The sequence below is a fragment of the Rana temporaria genome, chromosome 6 (assembly GCF_905171775.1).
Source record: "Rana temporaria chromosome 6, aRanTem1.1, whole genome shotgun sequence".
In the NCBI taxonomy this organism is placed as follows: domain Eukaryota; kingdom Metazoa; phylum Chordata; class Amphibia; order Anura; family Ranidae; genus Rana; species Rana temporaria.
In genome coordinates, this window is record NC_053494.1 from 123408028 (window position 1) to 123435446 (window position 27419).

Here is a 27419-nt window from a genome sequence, read left to right on the forward strand (position 1 = left end):
ATCTACATGTCCCCACTATTTGCACAACCCTAAACAGCATAGTGAGAAAACTAGACTGCCCATGTGATAATGTATGAAAATAAACACAAATCTCCCGTTCCCAATCATTTATAGAACAACCGGCTTAGAGCTTAGACTTGGCAGATAAAAAATACTTATAAAACCCCGGCTTGTCTAATAGGGGGGGGGGGAATGATTTAAAAATTAAATCAGGAGACCATGATAAAGGGAACCAGAAAAAAAGCTTAGATTCCTTGATAATATATACAATTATATTTAGTTGCAATTTTTAAAAGATCTAGATATATCATTTATATTTTAAATGATGGGTAAAAATCCTTAAAAAATATTTAATTCAGTAAGTTACTGGAAACCATGGCTTTGTATTTTGGAGTGAAAGAACTATAATGAGGGATTGTCAAGTTAGTAACACTAAGTCTGTTCTTAAAGCGGAGGTTCACCCAAAAATCAACTTTCTGCCATTAGATCCAGCATACTGCTGACATCTGCAGTATGCTGTTTTTTTTTTTGTACTTATCGTTTTATCAGCCGTTGTTATCCGGCTCCGAGCGGGGATTCCTTCCGGTATAGGCGTTCCTAAGCCAAGCGGAGTTGATTGACGGGCTGCTAAAGCGCGTCACGCCTTCTGAAAATACCCGAAGTGACACTCGGGTGTTTACGGCGATATACGGCGCCTGACGTGTAGAGCTGACTGCGCAGGCGCCGTAAACACCCGAGTGTCACTTTGTATTTTCGGAAGGCGTGACGCGCTTTAGCAGCCCGTCAATCAACTCCGCTTGGCTTAGGAACGCCTATACCCGGAAGGAATCCCCGCTCGGAGCCGCATAACAACGGCTGATAAAACGATAAGTACAAAAAGAAAAAACCCAGCATACTGCAGATGTCAGCAGTATGCTGGATCTAATGGTAGAAAGTTGATTTTTGGGTGAACCTCCGCTTTAACTTTCCCATATGCTAATAATCCAAATACTTAAAGCGGGAGTTCACCCAAAAATAAATTTTTAACATTACATTCAGCCGAGTTGTCCTAATGACAATCGGCAGTTTTTTTCCCCCGTACATACCGACTTTCACCGCCGCTTCCGGGTATGTCTTCTTCTGGACTGGGCATTCCTATCTGATTGACAGGCTTCCGACCGTCGCATACAGCGTGTCACAAGTTGCCGAGAGAAGCCGAACGTCGGTGCGGCTCTATATGGCGCCTGCGCATCGATGTTCGGCTTCTTTCGGCAACTCGTGACGCGCAATATGCGACGGTTGGAAGCCTGTCAATCAGATAGGAATGCCCAGTCCCGCAGAAGACATACCCAGAAGCGGCGGTGAAAGTCGGTATGTAGGGGAAAAAAAAGCCGATTGTCAGTCATTAGTCATCAAAGGTAAATATATATAAAAAAAGAACTAGCTCCCTCATAGTGAACTGTCTATTTCCCATCCCTCTAAATGACCTGTATGGTAATAATGAAGAAAGGTCATTTAGCGGGATGGGAACTAGCTCCTTCATAGTGAGCCGTCTAGTTCCCATCCCTCTAAATGACCTGTATGGTAATAATGAAGAAAGGTAATTTAGCGGGATAGGAACTAGCTCCTTCATAGTGAGCCGTCTAGTTCCCATCCCTCTAAATGACCTGTATGGTAATAATGAAGAAAGGTCATTTAGCAGGATAGGAACTAGCTCCTTCATAGTGAACTGTCTAGTTCCCATCCCTCTAAATGACCTGTATGGTAATAATGAAGAAAGGTCATTTAGCAGGATAGAAACTAGCTCTCTCATAGTGAGCCGTCTAGTTCCCATCCCTCTAAATGACCTGTATGGTAATAATGAAGAAAGGTCATTTAGCAGGATAGGAACTAGCTCCTTCATAGTGAGCCGTTTAGTTCCCATCCCTCTAAATGACCTGTATGGTAATAATGAAGAAAGGTCATTTAGCAGGATAGGAACTAGCTCCTTCATAGTGAACCGTCTAGTTCCCATCCCTCTAAATGACCTGTATGGTAATAATGAAGAAAGGTCATTTAGCAGGATAGGAACTAGCTCCTTCATAGTGAGCCGTTTAGTTCCCATCCCTCTAAATGACCTGTATGGTAATAATGAAGAAAGGTCATTTAGCAGGATAGGAACTAGCTCCTTCATAGTGAACCGTCTAGTTCCCATCCCTCTAAATGACCTGTATGGTAATAATGAAGAAAGGTCATTTAGCAGGATAGGAACTAGCTCCTTCATAGTGAGCCGTTTAGTTCCCATCCCTCTAAATGACCTGTATGGTAATAATGAAGAAAGGTCATTTAGCAGGATAGGAACTAGCTCCTTCATGGTGAACCGTCTAGTTCCCATCCCTCTAAATGACCTGTATGGTAATAATGAAGAAAGGTCATTTAGCAGGATAGGAACTAGCTCCTTCATAGTGAACTGTCTAGTTCCCATCCCTCTATATGACCTGTATGGTAATAATGAAGAAAGGTCATTTAGCAGGATAGGAACTAGCTCCTTCATAGTGAGCCGTCTAGTTCCCATCTCTCTAAATGACCTGTATGGTAATAATGAGGAAAGGTCATTTAGCAGGATGGGAACTAGCTCCTTCATATTGAACTGTCTAGTTCCCATCCCTCTAAATGACCTGTATGGTAATAATAAGGAAAGGTCATTTAGCGGGATGGAAACTAGCTCCTTCACAGTGAACTGTCTAGTTCCCATCCCTCTAAATGACCTGTATGGTAATAATGAAGAAAGGTCATTTAGCAGGATAGGAACTAGCTCCCTCATAGTGAACTGTCTAGTTCCCATCCCTCTAAATGACCTGTATGGTAATAATGAAGAAAGGTCATTTAGCAGGATAGGAACTAGCTCCCTCATAGTGAACTGTCTAGTTCCCATCCCTCTAAATGACCTGTATGGTAATAATGAAGAAAGGTCATTTAGCAGGATAGGAACTAGCTCCCTCATAGTGAACTGTCTAGTTCCCATCCCTCTAAATGACCTGTATGGTAATAATGAAGAAAGGTCATTTAGCAGGATGGGAACTAGCTCCTTCATAGTGAACCGTCTATTTCCCATCCCTCTAAATGACCTATATGGTAATAATGAAGAAAGGTCATTTAGCAGGATAGGAACTAGCTCCCTCATAGTGAACTGTCTAGTTCCCATCCCTCTAAATGACCTGTATGGTAATAATGAAGAAAGGTCATTTAGCAGGATGGGAACTAGCTCCTTCATAGTGAACCGTCTAGTTCCCATCTCTCTAAATGACCTGTATGGTAATAATGAAGAAAGGTAATTTGGCAGGATAGGAACTAGCTCCTTCATAGTGAACCGTCTAGTTCCCATCCCTCTAAATGACCTCTATGGTAATAATGAGGAAAGGTCATTTAGCGGGATAGGAACTAGCTCCTTCATAGTGAACTGTCTAGTTCCCATCCCTCTAAATGACCTGTATGGTAATAATGAAGAAAGGTCATTTAGCAGGATAGGAACTAGCTCCTCCATAGTGAGCCGTCTAGTTCCCATCTCTCTAAATGACCTGTATGGTAATAATGAAGAAAGGTCATTTAGCAGGATAGGAACTAGCTCCTTCATAGTGAGACGTCTAGTTCCCATCCCTCTAAATGACCTGTATGGTAATAATGAAGAAAGGTAATTTAGCAGGATAGGAACTAGCTCCCTCATAGTGAGCCGTCTAGTTCCCATCCCTCTATATGACCTGACCACTAGGGGGCAAAAAGGTTATTCTGTGGGATGGGAACTAGCCTGTTCACAGTGAACAGGCTAGTTCCCATCCTCAGAATTGACCAGGTTAATCTGGAGGATGGGAACTAGTCGCAACCCTGTCCCCACTTCTAACCAATATGGAGGACTCGGCAATCTTCGGAAAGCGGGTCTGGACCAATAGGAAGCAGCTCCAGTCTTTCGGCTCTTTTCGGACCCTCATGTACTGCGCAGGCGCGGCGCCGAGTCTAAATTATTACCATTGATGTCCGGACACCCACGGATTACACTATATACAGTTTTCTGTGTGTATTTCCACATTTGTATACATAGGGAGCGGTATCTGCAAAACGCTATTGAAGTAATCGAAATTAGAAGAAAAAGGCCTTTCCCTTAATAAAAATGTCGCCACTCTATTCCATGACTTTACACGTAAACCCCGCCTGAAAGGGCGTGTCCGGGGGACGTCATGGCTATAAAAGCAATGGGGTGCAGACAGGAGGTCTCTTTCTTCCACGCGGCTATCAAGTGACAAGTGCAGTCATGGGTTTCGGAGATCTCAAAGCAACCACTGGCCTCAAGGTGCTGAATGAGTTCCTGGCTGATAAGAGCTACATCGAGGGGTCAGTGTGAGAGAAGTAAATATCTCCAGTCAGGGCGGCTCGCTGTGTGTGGAGGGGATGGGTCGGGTCTTATTTAGGGGGACTCGTTGTGTCTTTACACCCCGGGGGGTCAGGCTAGTGTAGCCCTGACTATAGGGAGCGGACAGCCCGGGCTATGGGATGGGGAGCGCGAGACACGTGGGGGAGGTCTGAGCTGGGAGCAAAGGGGCCGCGTTGTGTGTGCAGGCCGAGGCCTTAGCCGGGAGGTAGGAGGAGGCCGCATTGTGTGCAAGCCGGGAGGTAGGAGGAGGCCGCATTGTGTGCAGGCCGAGGCCTGAGCCGGGAGGAGGCCGCATTGTGTGCAGGCCGAGGCCTGAGCCGGAAGGAAAGAGGCCGCATTGTGTGCAGGCCGAGGCCTGAGCCGGGAGGAAAGAGGCCGCATTGTGTGCAGGCCGAGGCCTTTGCTGAACTCCATACACTGACTGGAGGATCTGTAATGCCACCCATTGATTTGTGATTATACACAGTATGAGGTTCCTTCCCTCCACCTCTGGATGGGTTTGCCTCTCCTGTAGTCTGGTCACTCCTGTGTATTGCACTAAAGTTTTTTTCACACACTGGCATAGGGCAGACCACCATTTGTGGTACAAAGAAACCTGACAGGATCTCCTGAAGCCCCGTGCTGCATTTTGTTGCTCAATAAAATTTCCTAGCAGCATTTTGGGTGCAGGTTAAAATGAATGAGGCCCTGCCTGTAGCTTATATGCTCAATACAACCCTGTTTATTTCAGTGCCTTCACATCTAATTGTTTTGCTGTATGTAGCAAAATGATTGTTGTGCAAGCGAGTGTATATGCGCTGAGCCCTGACAGCCTGGGATCTGTCTGTTTATATTGACAGATCCCCCTTCTGGCTCTAAGATCTTCCAGTGGACATCACAGCCACATGCATTGGCGTGCTCTCTTAAAGCAGCTGATATACACTGGTTGTTTGTGCAGCTGTGCCAACCTGCTGACAGCTGGTTGGCAAACATTACCAAGCTTAATGTTGTGTTGGGAATATTATGGGAACTCTGGGGTTGCCATGCTTGCCCTTCAATACATCAGCCATTGATTTGGTGCACCTATGAATGTAAAAGTTGCTAGCCCTGTGACTAATGGTCAGTATTTGGCTAGGCAGTGACGCAAGACTAAGGCCCCTTTCACACGGGGCGGATCAGTAATGATCCGCCCTGTGAACCTCTGCTTGCTCAGCGGGGATCGCTCCGTTGATCCCTGCTGAGCTGGCGGATGACAAGGCGATCCCCACACTGTGCAGGGACCGCCCTGTCTTTTCTCTGCCCTCCCCTATGGGGGGATCGGATGAACATGGACCTTCTGTCCGTGTTCACCTGATCCACCAGACGGAAAAGTAGGTTTTTCCTCCGTCCGACTTTGGCGGGTCGGATGTCAGCGGGCATGTCACCGCGGCTCCATAGAGGAACATGCCGCCCGTGTGAAAAGGCCCTAAGGATGTGCCAAGGGAAGAACTGCTGCAGCTACGTGAGGCACCTTGCAGGACCTGTACATGTTGCATAAGCCATCTGTTATGAGCAGTCTTGATGTGCGGAAGCTTTTTTGCCTCCTACATGTTTATTGGCCAGTGAGGTTGCCCATTATGGTGGCGGGAGACTGCTGCAGACATGTAGTGCCTGCCATTGAAACTACAGCAGTTTTGAACCCTATGAGTCAGTGAAGGTAGTTAGAGGGAAGTTGTACACTTCATATTTCAAACAATTAGGTATTCTGAACAAACTATCCAGTGCTTTGTTGCAGGCTGGTGATATGATGAATGAATTTAACCATCTTTCGGCTGAGATGTGATGTAACTTTCTATTCTGACACCAGTCTTTGATGAGCAGGAGGTTTGGCTTGTCCATTGTTTTGGAGATTCAAGCTGAAAATGGTTCAGATGTCATCAGGGCTTAGGTTAATATTTAATGAGAAATGTTTGCCCCCCAAAGGTTCTCTTAGTAAGGCGGCGTATTCAAGGAATTGGGTTCTGTTCAAGGAATTGGGTTATGTTCAGATCTAAAGTTGCCCACACACTGTTCAATATGGAAAGTCTTTTTATAGCTCACATGTTAGGGGCTGACCACACACACTGCAATAAAACTGCTATATGCCTGATTTGATTAACATTTTTTTAATTCTGACAAACCTGGGAGACAAATTACTGATGACAAGTACTTTTGGTCAAAGCCATGACCAATTGTCAGTCTGTTGTGGAAAGAAAATTTTTTTTTAATCAATTGGATTGTGGAATGCATGGATGCTTATTGAAAGATAGCATTTTAATGCATGCATGTTGCAACTGTGGTGCCTTGATGCATTTTTAATTGCATATCCGGTTACACTGTATAAATGCAGTCTGCACAACTTTCACTTACAGCAATCTGTAAGCGAATACAGGAGCATGGTGCCCATAGTGTGAACTGGCCCGAGTGTTGTGGTAACATTCATGTAATGCTGTTATCTACCTCCAATGTGTCACAGTATCGAACAGCATGCAGTGACTCAGACTGACCACTAACATCTTATAGACTTGGATTGGGATGTTTATGCACACGAGCTACATCCCGGAAGTCTAATATGTTTATACACATGTTGGGTCTGGCAGTTTAGCACATTATGACTGATTGGCATTGTTAATGTATTTGTACTGAAAGTGGTTTCCTTCTTCCTTAGGTATGTGCCCTCCCAAGCTGATATTGCAGTATTTGAGGCTCTCTCAGGAGCTCCCCCTGCTGAGCTTTTCCATGCTTTACGTTGGTATAACCACATCAAGTCATACGAGAAGCAAAAAGCCAGGTGAGTAATGAAGCTGCCCCCTCACTCTGCAACAGATGTGCAGTGCTGTGGCACATTCCCAGTTTGTAAGATGAAGTCAATATATACATGATTAAGACTAAAACAGTTCACTGTGCTTTAACCACTTCCCTACCAGCCCATAGTAAAATGACGTCCACAAAGAACCTCTGCCGTTCATAGTGGACGTCATATGACGTCCTGGGCTTTGTGGGGGGGATATCTGAATGATGCCTGCAGCTAGAGGCATCATTCAGATATCCTTCTAAACTGCCGGTGATTCTGCACAACGTAAGAACGATCATAGCGGCGGTTCCGCCGCTAGATCGTTCTTACAGGCGGCGGGAGGGGACATCTCCCGCCGCCATCCGGTGCTTCTCCGGGCTCTCCCGTGCCATCGGGGGCCCGGAGAACGAATCGTCCGGCGCGCGCAGGAAGCATAGAGATGACTGGTGACCAGATGGTCACCAGTCATCTCTATGACCGTCGGAGGACCCGGTCGCGATGTGATGACGTCACGCCCGGGTCCCCGTAAGTAAACAAAGCCGCGATTGCAGCTGCTAAGCAACAGCAAGCATGAGATCGGTGAATTTTTTTCACCGATTTCATGCTTTCCAGCCTGGAGGAGAGATGTGGGGTCTTATTGACCCCGCATCTCTCCATAAAGAGTACCTGTCACACACATTCCTATTACAAGGGATGTTTACATTCCTTGTAATAGGAATAAAAGTGATCAAAAAAAATTAAAAAAAAGTGTAAAAAAAGAAATAAATATATATAAAAAAAAAAGAAATAAAATTTATTTTTTTAACGCCCCTGTCCCCGGTAGCTTGCGCGCAGAAGCGAACGCACACGCAAGTCCCGCCGACATATGTAAACGCCGTTTAAACCACACATGTGAGGTATCGCCGCGTGCGCTAGAGTGCCAGCAACAATTCTAGCACTAGATCTCCTCTGTAAATCTAAACTGGTAACCTGTAAAAATTTTCAAATCGTTGCCTATGGAGATTTTTAAGTACCGAAGTTTGGCGCCATTCCATGAGTGTGCGCAATTTTAAAGCGTGACATGTTAGGTATCTATTTACTCGGTGTAACATCATCTTTCCTATTTTACAAAAAAATTGGGCTAACTTTACTGTTTTTTAATTTTTTTAATTCATAAAACAATTTTTTTCCAAAAAAAAAGGCGTTTGAAAAATGATTGCGCAAATACCGTGCAAGATAAAAGGTTTCAATGACCGTCGTTTTATTCCCTAGGGTGTCTGCTAAAAAAACATATATAATGTTTGGGGGTTCTGCGTAATTTTCTAGCATAAAAATTATGATTTGTACATGTAGGAGAGAAGTGCCAGAATAGGCCCGGTATGGGTGTATAAGAGTCGGTTCACACAGCAGCGGCACGACTTCGGGGGCGACTCTGCAAGTCGTCCTGAGGACGACTTCAGAGGCGATTTGCAAAACGACTTCTGTATAGAAGTCAATGCAGGTCGCCCCGAGCCGCCCCCGAAGTCGTACAGGAACCTTTTTCTAAGTCGGAGCGACTTGCGTCGCTCCTATTAGAACAGTTCCATTGCATTGAATGGGACGCGACACATCAGGCAGCTGAGCCGCCTGTCGTGTCGCCCCAGTGTGAACCGGGTCTAACTGCCCGGTATGGAAGAGGTTAAAGACTGAGCAGGGCTAGTGCTAGAATTTCTTGCATCATTAGTCCAGAATTTAAGTCTTGCATTCCTAAATTGACAACATATATCTGCTTATAGTTTGCCTGGAGTGAAGAAACCTTTAGGCAAATATGGTCCAGTGAATATTGAAGACACAACAGACAGTGCACCTAAAGATGCTAAAGAAGATGACGATGACATTGACTTGTTTGGCTCAGACGATGAAGAGGTAAATTGGCAAAATACATGGTTTATGTAAAGTGCAGCATGACCCACAGCTTTATGTTCTTGCATGCCACATTAATAACTTTGCTACCCAAGTCACTGTATGCTGTAAATTGTCTCCAGCTTTGTTGCTGGTGGCTACCATTTTGCTGAAGCAAAGAGCCCCTGAACAGCAAATCTTTAGGCTGTCTACAGATCGGCTTCTCCAAATTTGATCTGGTCAGTATTTGTAGGCAGTGGCACAAGACAAAAGCCTTGTACACACGGTACGATTGTTGGCCAACAAAGTGTCTGATTTTTGTCAAAAGGTGTGCCAGGATCTTGTCTTGCATACTAACAGTACACCATTGTTGTGCCACAAACTCAAATGTAGTGATGGTATTACAAGGAATTTCAGCTCTTGAGCGCCACCCTTTGACCCTCTACTTTTGTTTGGGCATTGATTCCAAGCATGTGTCTGTACTGGCCATACAAAAATTGGCCGTCAAACCGTTGTCTGCCAAAAATTTACTAGCCTGCTGAAATTTGGTCAATTGTCAGAGCGTACTAACGGTAAGATTTTAGGATAACTGTCTGTCAACAGACAATCCCCTGCCAACAATCGTATCGTGTGTACAAGGCTTTGGGCTGTGCCAAGGGAAGAACTGCCTTGGCTATAATGTAAAGCACCTAGCAGTACATGTTGCAGCAGCCATCTGTTTTGATGTGCAAATCTCTTGGCTGTTATGTGCTGATGCTTTTTGCCACCTAAACTTTGTATTGGCCAGTAAGGCTACCCATTATGATGGGCAAGTAAGGGTGGGAGACTTAAAAATACGCTCAATCCCTACCTGAAACAGCCAGTGGCCCTGGTTTATATAAGGTTTGAAGATGTGGTGCCTACATTTGTACCTAGGACTATGTGAGAAAAACATGAAATGTAAAACTCCCCAGTTCTCTCGTAAAGTTGGTTAGTGCTGTGTTGCAGGCTGGTGATATGATGAATTTTTTCACCATCTTTCGGCTGAGATGTGATGTACAATTTTTCTATTCTGACACCAGTCTGATGAGCATGTTGTTGTGAGCATTTAGTGTGGCCACCTTTTTTCAGTGTTTATGTTCTCCCACAGGAAAGTGAAGAAGCAAAGAGGATCAGAGACGAACGTCTGGCACAATATGCATCAAAGAAATCAAAAAGTGAGTTTTTGTTTAGAAATCCTGAAGCTGTAACTTTAAAGTCGCGACAGGCTATGGCCACAGATACTGGTCTGGAATTGTGTGTCTAAGTCGCAGTTCCAGCATTCCTCCTGTGGCAAAGAAAAGTGTTCAGCAGAGATTTCCCCTCAGTATCTCCTGAAGGGGGTCCTCTGTGGCACCAACATTTATACCCAAAGTTCCATGAGTTTATTTGTCTGCCAGTCAACAGTGATTTGCATGTTTTATTTTTAGGGGAGATTCGAACTTTGATCTGTTGAATTGCATGTTAACTTGGGCTGCCACAAACGCACAACCTACTACACATGCTGTGCATTGCCTTCTGCTGTAAATTATGTTGGGGTGTCAGGTGTGCTGTTCATGTAGCCAGTGCATTGTGGGTCCTTGAATTTGAAGATCCTTATACTTTACAGTGTATGAATGCTTTACTGCAACTTTACCAGACAAGGTCTGGCTCAACCACAGCATAAACTAGTTAAGTGTCACTCCTAGACCATTACTGGAAGCTACACCACCCTGTGCTGCAGATCACAAGGCAGGTTTCTGGTGGCCTATTCATGACATGATTGTGTGGAATACTCCGCTTATTTCATTTATTGTCAACTTTATTGGTATGATTGTTAGGTTAACTTCAGAAACTTGTGCCTAAAAATGTGAACTAATAAATTTTCAATGGTCACACCTAAAAATCCAAAATGCATAATTGATAGCTGTTTAAAACAAGCTTTTTAACAGTAAATTTTCTATGTTGTAGAGCCTGCACTTATAGCCAAATCTTCCCTCCTGCTTGATGTGAAACCATGGGATGATGAAACAGACATGGGAAAATTGGAAGAATATGTTCGAAGTATTCAGATGGATGGCTTGCTTTGGGGGTCATGTAAGTATATTAATGCCTGTATTGGGGAATCACTGGTGGCTTATATGATGATTAAAACATCACCATCTTTCGACTGATAGCAATGATGGATTGTTTAATTTTCTGATTTGCCAGTTTTCTCTAGATTGTAAATGGTTTGAGAAAAAGCATAAATTGCTTGCCCATTTGGTTTGCTAATGTTCTAGAGCCATTTTAAACTTCACATTTTGTTGCCTGTTATACACAAGAAATTGACCTTAAGCCTTGCCAACAGATTTTTCATGTCCCACTTGGGCTATGGGGATTTATTTGTTTTATTGGCACATGTCTTGCTCATTCCGATTGTAGGCACTCCAAAACAGGTTTGCTGCTGGCCAGATTACAGGTGAAAATGGGGAAGCAGGAGCCTAAAAATGCAAGATATAACATTCACCTTGTAAAACTCATTCTGTTTAAAATAAAAATGAAAGGCAAAACTTTTTTGTAGGATAGAGAAATACTTTCTTTTTGAAATGGTTCCCTCTGTTCTCATCTGCATAAGACTCTTATTATATAAAAAAAAGTAAATTGTGCTCCCAGCACAATTTGAGAACTGACCTGTGCTCTCCCGCTTAGTGTGGTCTGTTCATGGGGAAAGCAAGGGGACCAACAGGAACACCAGGGATTTCACACATGGGAAGCAATATAAACAAGATACTCATACAAGTACATGGTATAGCAGGGATATGAAGTGTTGGGTTAACAAATGCTTTAAGTTAATGGCTCAAAGTGAACTTGTATTGGGGGCAAAAATGCATGCAATCACTGCCGAGTTGTCCTGAAAATAGCCTTTCTTACTTTATCTAACTTTTCTTTCTACCAGCCAAGCTTGTTCCTGTTGGGTACGGCATCAAGAAGCTGCAAATCCAGTGTGTCGTGGAAGATGACAAAGTTGGCACAGATATCCTAGAGGAGAAAATCACAGCATTTGAAGACTATGTACAGTCCATGGATGTTGCTGCTTTTAACAAGATCTAATTGCATTCACAACACTGCACTTCATTTGGCACTTGTAATAAAAACTTGCTGAGATTCCAATTTTGTGTGCTGTGTATTTGCAGTTCTGTGAAATCTGATGGATTCACACTTTAAGAACATTTATTGGAAGCATGGGACCCAATGAACATGCTCAAGATGTGAGTATCGCAGAAAAGGACCCCATGAGTGCTTTGGATCAGAGTAACCCAATATGCAGCTGGGTTTGACTGCTTTAAACCCATATCTAAGTGCACACTGAACATCCAGCTACTCCTAGAGGTGTCTGGTTTATCCTGTGCCCATGGGCATTTAGAGGCAGAAAAATACCCACCGCAGAGCATCCAGCTGTTTTGACAGTTAAACCACTTCAGCCCCCAAAGAATTTACCCCCTTCTTGACTAGCCATTTTTTGGCAATATGGCACAGCGTCGCTTTGACAATTTCAGTCATGCGACACTGTACCCAAATTGTCCCCCCACAAATCTTTTGGTATTTGATCACCTCCTGTGGGTTTTTATTTTGGTAATAAAAATTGCAATAACCGTGTATTGGTTTGCAACATTTATAGCATCTACAAACTGGGAAAGATTTATGGCTTTTATTTCTTTACTAGTGGTAGTCTGAAATTTTTATCAGGACTGACTACAGTGATCAGTGCTATAAAAATTCACATAACTGTAAATGTTGCTGGCAGGGAAGGTTAACCATGTCCCCTCGGTGTTTATAATTGTTGAAGGAACTGACTAGACAGTTCCTAGCTAATAGGAACACTCAATCTTCCCTCACAAAATGGGGATTTTTGTGTTACACACACATCCCTGACCTGAATTTTGGTGAAAAAATATATTCTTTTTGATTATCTTATATAAAAAAAAAATACAATGAACTCCATTTTAGTCACACATTTAGGCCAAAAAAGCATTCGGCCACAGGTATAAAAAAAATTCAATAAGCGTATATTTATTGGTTTGCGCAAAAGTTGCTGAATGGCATGTTGAGTATTTTGAAGATCTCGCCTTTTGTCGGTTTTGAAAAATGTTCCTTTTTCAAAAACAAATGAGAGCTACAAAAAACTCACCATGCCTCTCGGCAAATACCTTGGTGTCTACTTTACAAAATGGGGTCATTTGGGGTGTTGTGCTATATTCGCATTTTATGCCCTCAAACTGATAGTGAGGAGTGGAATCAAATTTACGCCCTTAGAAATCCGGAAGGAAGTGATTGATTTTTGGGGTCCCGTACGCAGCTAGACTGCCAAAGTCTCACACATGGTATCACTGTACGCAGGAGAAGCAGCAATGTATTTTGAGGTCTAATTTCACATATGCCCATGGCATGTTTGAGCAATATATCATTTAGTGACAACTTTGAGAAGAAAAAAAACGTAATTTTTCCCTCTTTGTTCAGGACAGCATGGCTCCACCCACTTGACAGGAGACACATCTCCACCAAACTTCTTAAAAGGGAGGCTCCTTCCACTTATCAGTCTTTGTTTCTTCCGGGGGGAACACATGTGGGGGTTAGGAGCTCTCTAGGTACTACCTGAGAGGTCTTATCTCCATACTCCACCTGTTTCTTTTTTTTCTTACCTCAGTCTGTTCCTCCCATTCACTGGATAGAGTGCATGGGCTCCTTCTCCCTCATTGGTGCTCAGTGAGCCAGGGACTGCTCCTTGGCAAGGTAGAAGACGTGAACATTTTTTTTTCCTGTCCGGGCAGAAGGTCGGGCTGCTTCCCTCGGAAGTGAGGTAACAAAGGGGTGGCATCCTACGAGCAGGGCATGGACTATTCCGCCAGGAAGCGCTGAGGGAGGAACAGGTCTGGTGCCTTGTTGGCTGGTTCTGGTCCGGTGCTAGTGGAGTCCGGAACTGGCAGTTTGGCCACCAGCATCACGCTGCTACCTCAACATGGATGCAGGATCCGCAGTGAGTGGAACAGGCACCGGCACCAGGAAAGGGGTAGATGGAAGTTTTACCCTCATTTACTAAGGGGTCTCTCTAGCTCTTCTCCCTTGGGGGGGGGGTGTGATTTTTTTTTTTTTTTTTTTTTTTTTATCCCCCCCTGGTGGCGGGGGCCTTTTTGGGCACATGAGTGTAGTGGATCACTCACTGTGCACCTGTGGTGAGCATCTTGATTGGTTTTCAGGCTGACAACTGGATTTTTTTTTTTTTTTTCTTCTTCCCCCTTTTCCTTTATGGCAGGCCAAGAGCTCTGATCCTGGGAATAAAAAATGTCCTTCATGCAAGTCTAAACTATGTCAGACATGTATTGAGTCATTAGTGAAGGAGGAAGCGTCTGCCGCTTGCAGCGACATAATCGCATCTGTTAAAAAATAATTGGATGCTACTATTCAGTCCTTTAAGTCCTCACTCACGAAACCATCCGTGAGACAGACCTATACCTCACAAGACTCACTGTTAGTTCCTGTAGTGGAGGCAGAAGAGAGTCCTCTGAAGCAGGAAGGTCCCTCCCCCCTCACATTCTCAAGAATCAGATGAGGAGGAGGATGAGCAATATAAATTGTCTTTGGAACAAGTTGATGGCCTCCTAAAAGCTATTCATGCAACTTTGGGATTAGAGGAGGAACGTAAAGAATTATCTTTACACGACAGGATGTATGCAGGACTCAGTGAGCCCAAGATTACGTACCTTCCCAGTCCATACAGTAATTTCTGAAGTGATCCAAGAAAGAATGGACTGATCCTGAAAATAAACTTTTCTTTGCTAAGGCACACAAGAAAAGCTTTCCTTTTGACGATGACCCAGCAGCTCCAAAACTTGATGCAACCTTTTCTCAAGATCTTCAGATCTAGCATTTGAGGACATGGGGATTCTGAAAGACCCCATAGATAAGAGGATGGATCAGCAATTAAAGAGGGCTTGGCAATCAATCATAGGCAAGCCAGCAATGGCGACTACAGAAATATGGAGTATTGGTTGAACCAGCTTAAGGATCATATAATGGCTGATTCTCCAAAGCAAGAAATCCTAGACTCCTTTTCAACCCTGTCAGCAGCTATAGCCTATGTCTCGGATGCATCAGCAGAGTTATTTCAGAATGACGGCAAGATCTGCGGCCCTTACTAATTCAGTTAGGAGGGCGCTGTGGTTAAAAACCTGGCCAGGGGACACAGCATCTAAAAACAAGCTGTGTGGAGTACCCTTCCAAGAGGATTTATTGTTTGGCCCAGATTTAGATGCAGTGCTCGACAGAACTGCAGACAAGAAGAAATCTTTCCCTGTCAAGAAGAAAAAGCAGACGGGCAAAAGGTTTTATCGTCCTCAAAGGGCTCAAGAACAAAACAACCAGATAGCAAGGATAACTTGCCCAATTTGTGGCAGTGTTGAATTGTAAGTCTGTTAACTTGCTGCACATTTTAACTGGCAACTTATACACTTGCACAGCACTTGAAGCACAAGTTCTATTTCACACTTTTCCAATTTGTACCAAATTTGCATGTCAAGTCTCTAGCAAGAGCAAAGTTACAGTGGTGATGCTACAGCAAGAGCTCTCCAAGTCTAAAGCATGAAAATTCAGCCACAGTGATGCCTGTGGTGGGCACAAACGAACTGAGCTGGAGTCATGCAATGCGGACTTGCTGCAATTGTGCAAGTCTAGCAATAGCTTGGCAAATCATTTTCAAACTTGCAGCACAATTGCTTGCTATCTGGGTCTGCTGAAAGCAACTTCCAGCAGATCTACCTAAATGGCACACGTGCTTATTTAAGCCTGGCAGTCCCTGTTCTCACCATCAGGGGCAGTGGCGGCCCATCTATAGGGGGCATCCGGGCGCCGCACCCCCTCCCCCAGTCAGTAAAAAAAAATATATATATAAAAAAATAAAAAACTTTTTTTTATTTAAACGTCCTTTTAAGTAAAAAACAAATCCAAAAAAGGTCTTTATGTGCACTGTGGCCAGGGGCCGGGTGTAGTGCAGTATGGGTAGCGCCACGTCTGTGCAATCACAAGGCTATTTTCGCGGCACATTAGGAATAAACAAAATGTTTTAATAACCGGGGGGGGGGGGGTCGACGGGCGCTATTTCCGCCGAACATTAAATTTTGAATAGGGGGGCTGAACACTGCTGCCATGAAAAAGTTGATGATCAGCAGCAGCAGTGTCCACCCCCCCCCCCCCTCTTAAGCCCTTAAAGTTTGGTGAAATTAGCGGCCGTCATTAGCCCCCCCCCCCCCCCCATTATTAAAGCATTTTGTGAGCTGTTTGGCATGGGCACCAATGGCACTGCCAACTGCCCAGTTGCATGTCACCTTAGAAGAACAACTGATAATGTATTAAGAGACAACCGTTCACTTACATCACATACCTAAGTGCAAAGGGAAGAAATTGCAATGTGCCTTTGCATGTCTGAAACACATCACCTAATTAAACAAAGAACACGTTCTTGTGGGATTTTACACAAGTACCAGCCTATAATATGTCAACTAAAACTGTCTATACGTTTTCCATGATGCAGAATGTAAAGGGTATGGGTTCTGTCAACATTCATAATCTGCTATTGTTGAACTCTTCTTAGCTGCCCACTGGTAGTAATGAGTCTAGAGAAAGCCAGGATACTCGCATTTTCAGTAGAATGCCAGTGAGTGTAGCCTCTGTAATTTTATAGCGTAATTTTAACCCCTCCCTGACATCAGTGATCAGTATATTATTATTACTGATACATTAATAAAAGCCCTCCCTTGAACGGCACAAGCCAATACTTTCGCTGGCTGGTATCTCTCAATCCCAGCTATCAATGTCAATGAGGAACCACTCAGAGTGGTTTCTGGTCATGTGATCAATATATCAATAGCGGCAATTTTCACAGCACATTAGGTATAAAAAAAATGTTTTAATAACCGGGGAGGGGGGGTGGATGAACACTGCTGCCATGAAAAAGTTGATGATCAGCAGCAGTGTCCATCCACCCCCCCTCTTAAACCCTTAAAGTTTGGTGAAATTAGCGGCCGTCGTCACCCACCACCACCCCCCCCCCCATTATTGAAACATATTTTTTTTTATACCTAATGTGCCTCGAAAATAGCATCCGTCAACCAACTGAAATGCAGTATGTCCACGGTCTCTGGTAATCTAATGCAGTATGTCCGCAGTATCTGGTAATCTCGTGCAGTATTTCCGCAGTATCTGGTAATCTCGTGCAGTATGTACGCAGTATCTGGTAATCTCCTGCCCATTTAGAGTCCTTCATTACTAACAGTGTAATTTTTTAGTTTGTTTGCGCCGATCTGCAAGGATGCGTTATATACCATGATTTGCGATGCTGGGGCTATATACTCTGTCCTGTGATGCTGAGCTGTATACTCCTGACACTATGAGTGGAAGCAAGTGGAATACAGGGGACAGAGTGGGTGAATTCGATAAGGGGTGTGGCTTATGAGAAGTGGGTGGGGCAGGGTCTTGCGGCCCACATCCTAAAACTTCACCAGCCGCCACTGAAAACAAGCCTCAAGACAGGAAAAAAGGTTGGTCAGGGCAGAAGGGAAAGGTAATGTCCTTTTCCATCCTCCTGCGGCAACCAGCAAAACACAATGACAACCGGTTGCAGGTGGGGGTAAGACTTCAGCTTTCTCCCTTTCTGGGCAACCATAACAGAAAATCAGTATATTCTCTCTATGCTGTCCCAAGGTTACAGAATAGAGTTCTCGGACCCTCCCCCAGAGAGGTACCTGTTGACAAATCTACCAAGAGATATAGTCAAGTCCCTAGCAATGAAGAGCCCATTGAAGGATCTGATGAACCAGGGGGTTGTAACCTAAGTACCACAGGGGGAGCTTTATCAGAGGTTTTATTCCCACGTACGTTTTCATGATAAAAAAAGCCGTCTGGAAGTTTCAGACTTATTCTCAACCTGAAGCCGCTGAACAGATCGGTCCTATACAAAAAATTCTGTACGGACTCAATCTTCACGGTCAAAAATCTTTTGACAAAGGAGTGCTTTATGGCATCAATTGACCTGCGAGATGCCTATCTGCATATCCCCATAGCCCCCCAATCCCAAAAATGTCTAAGATTGGCGGTAAACATGGGAAAAGAGGTTGTGCACCCTCCCCTTCGGCCTTTCCTCGGCTCCGAGAATATTTACAAAGGTCATGGCAGAGGCCCTCGCTCCTCTTTGCTTACAGGGGGGTAGCAGTAATTCCATACCTGGACGACCTGCTCTTCTTTGCCCCCTCCAGACAGAAATTGTTGGAGGATCTCAAAAGAGCTTGCAGTCATCTAGAGGCATTGGGCTGGATCATAAATATGGAAAAATCAAATTTCAACCCAACCCAAGAGGCACAATTTCTGGGTTATTAGATAAGCTCAGTGGAGCAAAGAATTTTTCTCCCAGAAGACAAAAAACTAAAGATACTAAGGGTCGTAGCCTCCTTACAGACAAATCAAGAGCTATCAGTCAGACAAGTAATGTCAGCTCTGGGAACCCTTACCTGATCTATGCCAGCGGTGCAGTGGGCAAGGCTTCACTTCAGACTGCTTCAGAGTTTCCTCCTGAAAATATGGGATCACAGGACAGAATCTCTGGAGGCAAAGGTAAAAATCCCCACCAAAGTAAAACGATCGCTTTGGTGGTGGAGAAGTCAGAAAAACCTTTCAGCAGGCCTGTTATGGTCATTTCCAATAGAAAGAGTGGTAACGACAGACGCCAGTCTATGGGGATGGGGGGCACACCTGGGTCAGAACTATGCTCAGGGTCTTTGGTCCCAGTTAGAAGCAGAAAAGTCCTCCAATTGGAGAGAACTAAGGGCAGTGGCCTTAGCTTTGGATGCCTTCTCCGCAGACCTTCAAGGTGCCCATGTTCAAGTCTTCTCAGACAATGCCACTACCATAGCCTACTTAAACAGGCAAGGAGGCACATGAAGCAAGACACTTCAGCTTCTCGCCTCAGACATCCTAAACTGGGCAGAAAATCATTTGCTGTCCTTATCAGCGGCCCACCTCAAAGGCACTTTAAATATAGTGGCGGATTTTCTAAGCAGAAGACGGATTCAGGAAGCAGAATGGACCCTAAATCCGGAAGTCTTCACATTGATCACCCGAGCCTGGGGCCAACCACAAATAGACCTATTTGCGTCAGAACGAAAAAACACAACTTCTGGTCTTTTTCTCCATTCACAGAAACGACAATTCCCAGGGAACATATGCGTTAATACAGCCTTGGAACTTCCAGCTGGCTTACGCCATCCCTCCGTTTCAGTACTGAGGAAGATTCAGAAGGAGAAGGTGGAAGTAATTCTAATTATTCCATTCTGGCCAAAAAGGGCTTGGTTTACCACCATTCTTTGAATGGCAGTCAGGCCGCCTTGATGGCTGCCGCTCCGGCAGGACTTACTTCTACAGGGTCCGATATGCCATCCGGAGGTGGCCTGTCTAAGCCTCTTGGCATGGTATCTGAGAGGCAGTTATTGAGACAAAAGGGTCTGTCTCGACCACTTGTGACTACCTTACTTTCCAGTAGAAAGGTGGTTACCAGGAAGATCTATATGCTAAATACTGGAAGGTCTACAACTCCTGGTGTCACTCGTCTAATAGAGTGGTGAAAAATCTAGTGTAAATTCTGGAATTTCTTCAGAATGGAGCAGAAAAGGGCTTGTCAGTCAGTACACTTAAAGTGCAGATAGCTGCATTGGGAGTTTTTTTTTCTGGAAAGGCCTATATCTTCAGATCCATTAGTGTCAAGATTTTTCAAGGTGCTTTCTAGGTCCAGACCAGCTCCCGTGCGACACTTCCCCAGTTGGGATTTGTCAGTGGTTCTTCAGTCACTATCTAAGGTACCCTTTGAACCGCTACAAGACATTTCTCTGAACTACCTTACTCTCAAAATGGTGTTCCTAGTGGCAATTACGACAGCCAGAAAAATCGGTGAGCTGCACACCCTGTCAATTAAGAAACCCTTCCTATCCGTATATACGGACAGGGTTGTACTAAAGAACCTTACTACATTACCTTGAAGTGACCAAGGATTTTCGATCTTCAGACTCCTTTTCATACTTTTTTCATGGAAAAAGACGGGCCACCAGGCGTCTAAGGGGTCAATAGCTAGATGGCTGAAAAACGCTATTCTGGAAGCCTACTCCCAAGCAGGGCTATCTCCCCCATTGGGAATTGGAGCACACTCTGCTAGAGCTCAGGCCACTACATGGGCAGAAATAGCTGGTACCACCCCAGATCAAATCTGTAAGACGGCTACGTGGTCAAGTTACCTTACGTTCGTCCGTCATTACAGACTGGATCTTCTGTCAGAAAGCGATCAGGCTTTTGGCAGAAAGGTCTTGCAGGCTGTGGTCCCTCCCTAAGTGGGTAAGTCTCTGTTATCCTCTCAAGGTGCTGTCCTGAAAGACGATAAGGGAAATGTCAAGTTAGACTTACCGGTAACTTGTTTTCCATGAGTCTTTCAGGACAGCAGCAACTCGCCCTTATTGTTTTAAATATTATGCTGTGACTAACCATACTCTGATTATGTGTTCCAGGTTGGGCTGGAGGTTTCTCTACTACTGATAAGTGGAAGGAGCCTCCCTTTTAAGAAGTTTGGAGGTGTGTTTCCTGTCAAATGGGTGGAGCCACGCTCTCAAGGTGCTGTCCTGAAAGACTCATGGAAAACAAGTTACCGGTAAGTCTAACTTGACTTTTCCTGAAACTTGTGGCAAAATATAAAATATTGCATGGACTGGGCGGAGGGGCTAAACGCAGGTGCTAGCAGGTGTCTGGGCTGATCCCACTAACACTACGTTTTTGGGAAACCTAAACTCCTGGGGATGCTAATATAGTTCTGATCAGATCAAAAATATTGATCTGTTCAGATATTATACTACTAAGGGAGGTGTATAGTGTGGGTGTTAGCGCTACTGGCACTAATCTGGGGCTGACACTGACCCTTACTGATGCTAAAACCTCATGTCACCTGCCGGGCGATCAGGGGGTTAAACCTTTATATCAGGGATATGCAATTAGCGGACCTCCAGCTGTTGCAAAACTAAAAGTTCCATGAGGCATAGCAAGACTGACAGCCACAAGCATGACACCCAGAGGCATGATGGGACTTGTAGTTTTGTAACAGCTGGACGTCCGCTAATTGCATATCCCTGCTTTATATGATAATATACGGCGGATACCCTGACGCTATAAAAAAAACGATCTTACTGGTGTCACCTGTAACACTAATAGGGTTAACTGGAGGGGTGATCAAGGGGTTAAACCTATATTGGGGGTGGGTTACCCTAAAGCTACCTGGGCCCACTACTAACTGCCCTAACGCTGATTAGTCACAAGTGACACCAGTACAGTGATAAATCTGAAAACTGCACTTTGGTGACACGGATTGAAAGGGTTGGGGGGGGGGTGAAAAGTGTGCCTACTTGTACTGGTGTTAGTGTAGTGTTGGTGCAACTCACAGTTTGATGTCCTCTCTGGAACCGAAAAGAATTCCAGGAGAGATGAAATCACTTCCCCTGCCTGTGTTTACACTTGCAGCCAGGGGAAGCATTTCATTTGCCAGGACTGATCAGCAGGTCCAGGCCAGAAATCATTGGCCTGACCTGAAGATTGATCGGTTCTGTAACTAGTCTGATTGTCAGGCGCGTCCCCTGCCAGCGGGAGCGAGCGCCGTATGTGGTTTCGCCCAGCGGTGCCATTGTGCCGCAGTATAAATGCGTGAGTCAGGAACCGGTTAAAGTGGTTGTAAAGTCTCAAGGTCTTTCATCATGATGCATTAAAGTGAAAAACCTTCTTTGCTGCAGCTCCCCTCCATACCAGCGGCTCCAGACACTGTCTCCCTCCTCATTGAACAGATTGATAGCAGCGGGAGCCATTGTCTCCTGCTGATGTCAATCAAATCCAGGGGCGGTGCTGAGTCCTGCTGCTTCTGTCAATGGACGCAACAGCAGGACTTAGGTGCCTGCACGGTTACCCCCATGGAATTCGGCTTTCTGTGGGGGCATCTGATGAAGGGGAGGGGTCAGGTGTGGTGGCATAGGCTGCTATGTTGCACAGAATAGGTAAGTATAACATGTTTGATATTTTTATAAGAAAAAAACTGGCCTTTAAGTGGCCCTCGCTCTTTCAAACTTTGAGCATCCTGTTTTTAAACACTGCTCCTTTCTACCCAAATTTTAGAAATTAAAATGGATGTAAACCCCCCTCTCATCCTTTCTAAACTACTACCATAGTGCTGATCTATAAAGATATACATGCCTCCTGCATGTACCCTTACCTGTCAAATGTCTCCCCTCTGTCTGTTATAAAAACTGCAGATTCTGTGGGTGGGTCTGTTGTCTGGAGCTCAGTGGGTGGAGTCCTGATGTCAGTAGACTCCCTGCCCACCTCAACACTCCCCTTACACTAAATTCTGCTATGATTACTAACATCCAGTCAAAATCCAGAAAAGTAACCACATGATTTCAGAAAAGGGAGTGGGGATGGGAATTAAAAAAAATAATGCCTGTCTCAGGCTAGTGCATGAGATATGTAAATAACCTGTCATTCACAGCAAGGGGGAAGAACGGACAAACGTTTTCTCCTGTTTGTCCGTTTATCTCACTGAAAAAAGAAAAGATTGCTCGGAGCTGGATTAACTTTGTGTGGCAAGACTGGGCACAGATGATAGGAAATCTTATACTCTACATTGTGACCGCAAAAAATAGAAATTGGGTTTACATCCACTTTAAGTGTTGGCTAAGGTTGCCCCTTTGAGGACTAATAAAATGACTTATTGCAGTTTTCTTTGTTGTTAAATGGAAGACAATTAATCATTTTAAACTAGCATATGAATTTTTTTTTATTTATTTAAGTATTTAAAGCAGAGTTCCACCCTATTTTACAACTTTGAACCATCCCTTTTAATACTGCCCCCTTAAATAGATTTGGCATGTTTTTTTTTTTTATTTTAAAAACTCACTGTGCTCTGCCGATAAGTTTATTTCTCCCGCCGCGGCGGATTCAGCGCTGCTATGCCTCCTGGGGAGATGCTTGTTATCGAGCCCAGGAGGCAGAAGTATCGCGGGACTTCAGCCGCAGTAAAAGAAAAAAAAAACTCGAGCGGGCGGGCGGGCGGAGGCTGAGACATGGTTTACAGCCCCGCCCACCGCACTAATTATGTATTCGGCGGGCGGGACGAGTGTTGGTGTCGGCAGATAGAGCAGAGCGGAGCGGGGCGGGCGGAGGCGGAGACATCGTTAACAACCCCGCCCACCGTAGCACTAATTATGCACTCGGCGGGGGGGGGGCGGGGGACAGTGTCGGCAGATAGAGCAGAGCGGGGCGGGCGGAGACATCGTTAACATCCCCGCCCACCGCAGCACTAATTATGCACTCGGCGGGGGGGGCGGAGGACAGTGTTGGGAGATAGAGCGGAGCGGGCGGAGACATGGTTAACAGCCCCGCCCACCGCAATAGTTATGTACTCGGCAGGGGGGGGGAGAACGACGAGGGGTGTAGTGTGTGTGAGAAAGCACCCAGCTAACACAGCCACTGTGCTATGAAACGGCTGCCTCACTGTGCCATGAAACTCTGTCTCACTTGGGCCATCAAATGCAACCACTGTGCCCATCAAACGCATCCACTGTGCCAAACGCTGCCTAACTGTGCCCATCAAACGCATCCACTGTGCCAAACGCTACCTAACTGTGCCCATCAAACGCATCCACTGCCTAACTGTGCCCATCAAACGCATCCACTGTGCCAAACGCTACCTAACTGTGCCCATCAAACGCATCCACTGTGCCAAACGCTACCTAACTGTGCCCATCAAACGCATCCACTACCTAACTGTGCCCATCAAACGCATCCACTGCCTAACTGTGCCCATCAAACGCATCCACTGTGCCAAACGCTGCCTAACTGTGCCCATCAAACGCATCCACTGTGCCCAACGCTGCTTCACTGTGCCCGTAAAGCGCATCCATGTGCTGGGGGTGATGCGATTTGGTGGGAGCGTTGCAATGTGCTGGGGGCTATGCGATTTGGCGGGGGGCAATGCCCTGTGTTGGGTTGATGCAATGTGCTGGAGCGATGTGACTTGGCGAGGGGCGATGCAATGTGCTGGGGTGATGCGATTTGGTGGGGGGGGTGATGCAATGTGCTGGGGCGATGTGATGGCAGGCGATGCTATGTTCTGGTGCGATGTTATGCAATTTGGTGGGGGGCGCGGTGATTTGGTGGGGGGGTATTGCAATGTGCTGGTGCGATGGGGGCTATGCGATTTGGCGGGGGGCAATGCCCTGTGTTGGGTTGATGCAATGTGCTGGGGCGGTGCGACTTGGCGAGGGGCGATGCAATGTGCTGGGGTGATGTGATTTGGTGGGGGGGCATTGCAATGTGCTGGTGCGATGCGGGCTATGCGATTTGGCGGGGGGCAATGCCCTGTGTTGGGTTGATGCAATGTGCTGGGGCGGTGCGACTTGGCGAGGGGCGATGCAATGTGTTGGGGTGATGCGATTTGGTGGGGGCAATGTGATTTGGTGGGGGGGCATTGCAATGTGCTGGTGCGATGGGGGCTATGCGATTTGGCGGGGGGCAATGCGATTTTGTGGTGGGCGATGCTGTGTGCTGGTGCGATGTTATGCAATTTGTTGGGGGGCGATGCGATTTGGGGGGGGGGGCAATGCAATGTGCTGGTGCGATGTGATGCAATTTGGCAGGGGGAAATGAGATGTGCTGGGGCCGATGCGGTGTGCTGTGGCCGATGCAGGGGCCGATGTAGTGTGCTGTGCCAGGGCCGATGCGGGTTGCTGTGTCGGGGGCCGATGCGGGGTGCCGGAGCCGATGCGGGGTGCCGGGGGTCGATGTGGGGTGCCTGAGCCGATGCGGGGTGCCTGAGCCGATGCGGGGTGCCGGGGGGCGATGCGGGGTGCTGTGTCAGGGGCCGATGCGGGGTGCCGGAGCCGATGCGGGGTGCCGGAGCCGATGCGGGGTGCCGGGGGTCGATGCGGGGGTCGATGCGGGGTGCCGGAGCCGATGCGGGGTGCCGGAGCCGATGCGGGGTGCCGGGGGTCGATGCGGGGGGCCGGGGGTCGATGCGGGGTGCCGGGGGTCGATGCGGGGTGCCTGAGCCGATGCGGGGTGCCGGGGGGCGATGCGGGGTGCTGTGTCAGGGGCCGATGCGGGGTGCCGGAGCCGATGCGGGGTGCCGGAGCCGATGCGGGGTGCCGGGGGTCGATGCGGGGTGCCTGAGCCGATGCGGGGTGCCGGGGGCCGATGCGGGGTGCTGTGTCGGGGGCCGATGCGGGGTGACGGGGCCGATGTGGGGTGCCGGGGCTGATGCAGCACAGCACAGGGATGGTGGGAACCCCTCATAATGAGCACAGCAGGTGTACAGACCCGGGAACTCAGCACAGGGATGGTGGGAATCCCTCATAATGGGCACAGCAGGTGTACAGAACCGGGAACTCAGCACAGGGATGGTGGGAATCCCTCATAATGGGCACAGCAGGTGTACAGAACCGGGAACTCAGTGCAGGGATGGTGGGAATCCCTCATAATGGGCACAGCAGGTGTACAGAACCGGGAACTCAGTGCAGGGATGGTGGGAACCCCTCATGAAGGGTTCCCACCATCCCTGTTCTGTGCTGACTTCCTGTGGCTGTACTCCTGCTGTGCCCATTATGAGCGTACGAATCTGAATTGAGTTTCGGGCACAAAATACGAAATAACGGCTAATGCGAAACGGAACTAAACAAAATGAATTTATTGACAGTGCACATGTCTGGTATATGTATACACACCACATATATAACAAGAGATATATATCATCTTGTTATTTAGATATATCTGCACAGGAACAAATTATTTTGTATATTTACTGGTTCCTGGAAGGAGGAGGGGAGGAGAGGTTTGCATAGATAAGGGGCGGTAACTTCCTCTGACACTCCCGTTGCTATTGAAACCTGATCTGAAACCATTACACTGCTTGTGCAACACTGAGCTTGTGTGAGAACTGCAAGGCTGAAATCCAGGAAGTCATACAGTCTGGCTTCATGATGCCCACACTTAAGATGGCCCCAGTCAATTTCTGTTTTATAAAGTGTCTAAATGCTGTAACAACCTAACAAAACGGACCTTAGTTTACAGACTAACTGTAGTAGAATACATTAAGCTTGTGTATTACAGGGGTTTTCATATTTAAAAAGTTTTTATTTTTAAAATTGTGGCCGGAACTCCGCTTTAAAAACCACACACTGTATTCACAAACCTATGGTAGTTTATTGATACTTTTTTTTTGTATTTGAATTTCCCCCATATTTTACTTACTGTGCTTTCGCAACAAAATAAATATGCCATTTTATTTAGGCATGTTACACCTCATGGTAAACAATACACACATCCATAAATGCAACAAATCAATATAGCAAACACATAAGCAAAAGCTGACATGAAATGTATTCAATCATTACAACAAAAACAATCTAATGCTATACCCTGTTTGATGGCATTCCATAGTCTGTGTACTGTATGTAGTCCCCTCAAAATATATTCTCAATACAATTATGATCTATGACTATAGCTTGTGTAATCATAAAAAATTCAAACCTACTAATTTTTAGATGTTTAAAGTATAAGCCCCAAAATGCATTAAGGTGAAAAAACACCTTGCAGTATCGCCCCCCCCCCCCCCCCGTTTTACCTACCCGAGCCCCGAATTTCCGAGGGCGTTTCCGCGTCGTTCTCCCCATGGCCGATCGGCTCTTCATTGGATAGATTGATAGCAGCGCAGCCATTGGCTGTCAATCAAATGCATTGACGCATCTGCCGGGGGCGGGGCCAAGTCATACAATCGGCGTCTATGGACGCCGATTGTATGACACGGGAGCAAGCCTGCAAGGTAACCCCCTTGGGAGAGAGCTTCCCAGAGGGGGTCAGCTCTTGCGTGGAGGAGACGCCGTGGGACCCCAGAAAAGGACGATTGGGGCCACTCTGTGCAAAATGAACTGCTGTATATGTTTGTTATTTAAAAAAAAGTGAACCTACTGTCACTTTAAAGTGGATGTAAACAGACATGAAATATGAACAAAGCATATCCCTCAATAGTGTCTACTTGTCTTAATTATGATCACTTAAGTGCCAATTCTGTCTGCTGCTTTGTTCCTTTTCTATCAACATAAATCACATCTGATAAGTTTCCTGACACCAAGAGAAAAAAACGTGACGGGCAGGAGCTCTGCTCCTGTGTGAAGGGGGTGAATCCCTTCCCTTCAATCAGCTAACTGAGCTCTGTAGTTTGTGGTTTTAGATCTCCGCCCTCCTTTTCCTAAATGCATTTTTCCTAAATGCTCAGACAAGTGTTAT

General features: G+C 45.9%; 2 protein-coding genes across 2 annotated transcripts in view; one reads left to right on the forward strand and one right to left on the reverse strand.

The window, feature by feature from the left end:
- Positions 1-3888, reverse strand: part of NDUFS1 (NADH:ubiquinone oxidoreductase core subunit S1) — a 58945-nt gene extending 55057 nt beyond the window's left edge. Inside the window, exon 1 of the mRNA XM_040357296.1 lies at positions 3840-3888. The gene's annotated coding sequence lies outside the window, so the exon portion shown is untranslated. The remainder of the gene's footprint in view (positions 1-3839) is intronic.
- A 326-nt stretch (positions 3889-4214) lies between these two features.
- EEF1B2 (eukaryotic translation elongation factor 1 beta 2) lies at positions 4215-12185 on the forward strand. The gene is made up of 6 exons (XM_040357298.1): positions 4215-4344; positions 7050-7172; positions 8930-9059; positions 10165-10231; positions 11004-11129; positions 11971-12185. Exons 1-6 carry the CDS (start codon positions 4265-4267, stop codon positions 12123-12125), a joined length of 681 nt encoding a protein of 226 aa, XP_040213232.1. The 5' UTR covers positions 4215-4264; the 3' UTR covers positions 12126-12185.
- Positions 12186-27419: the final 15234 nt, after the last annotated feature.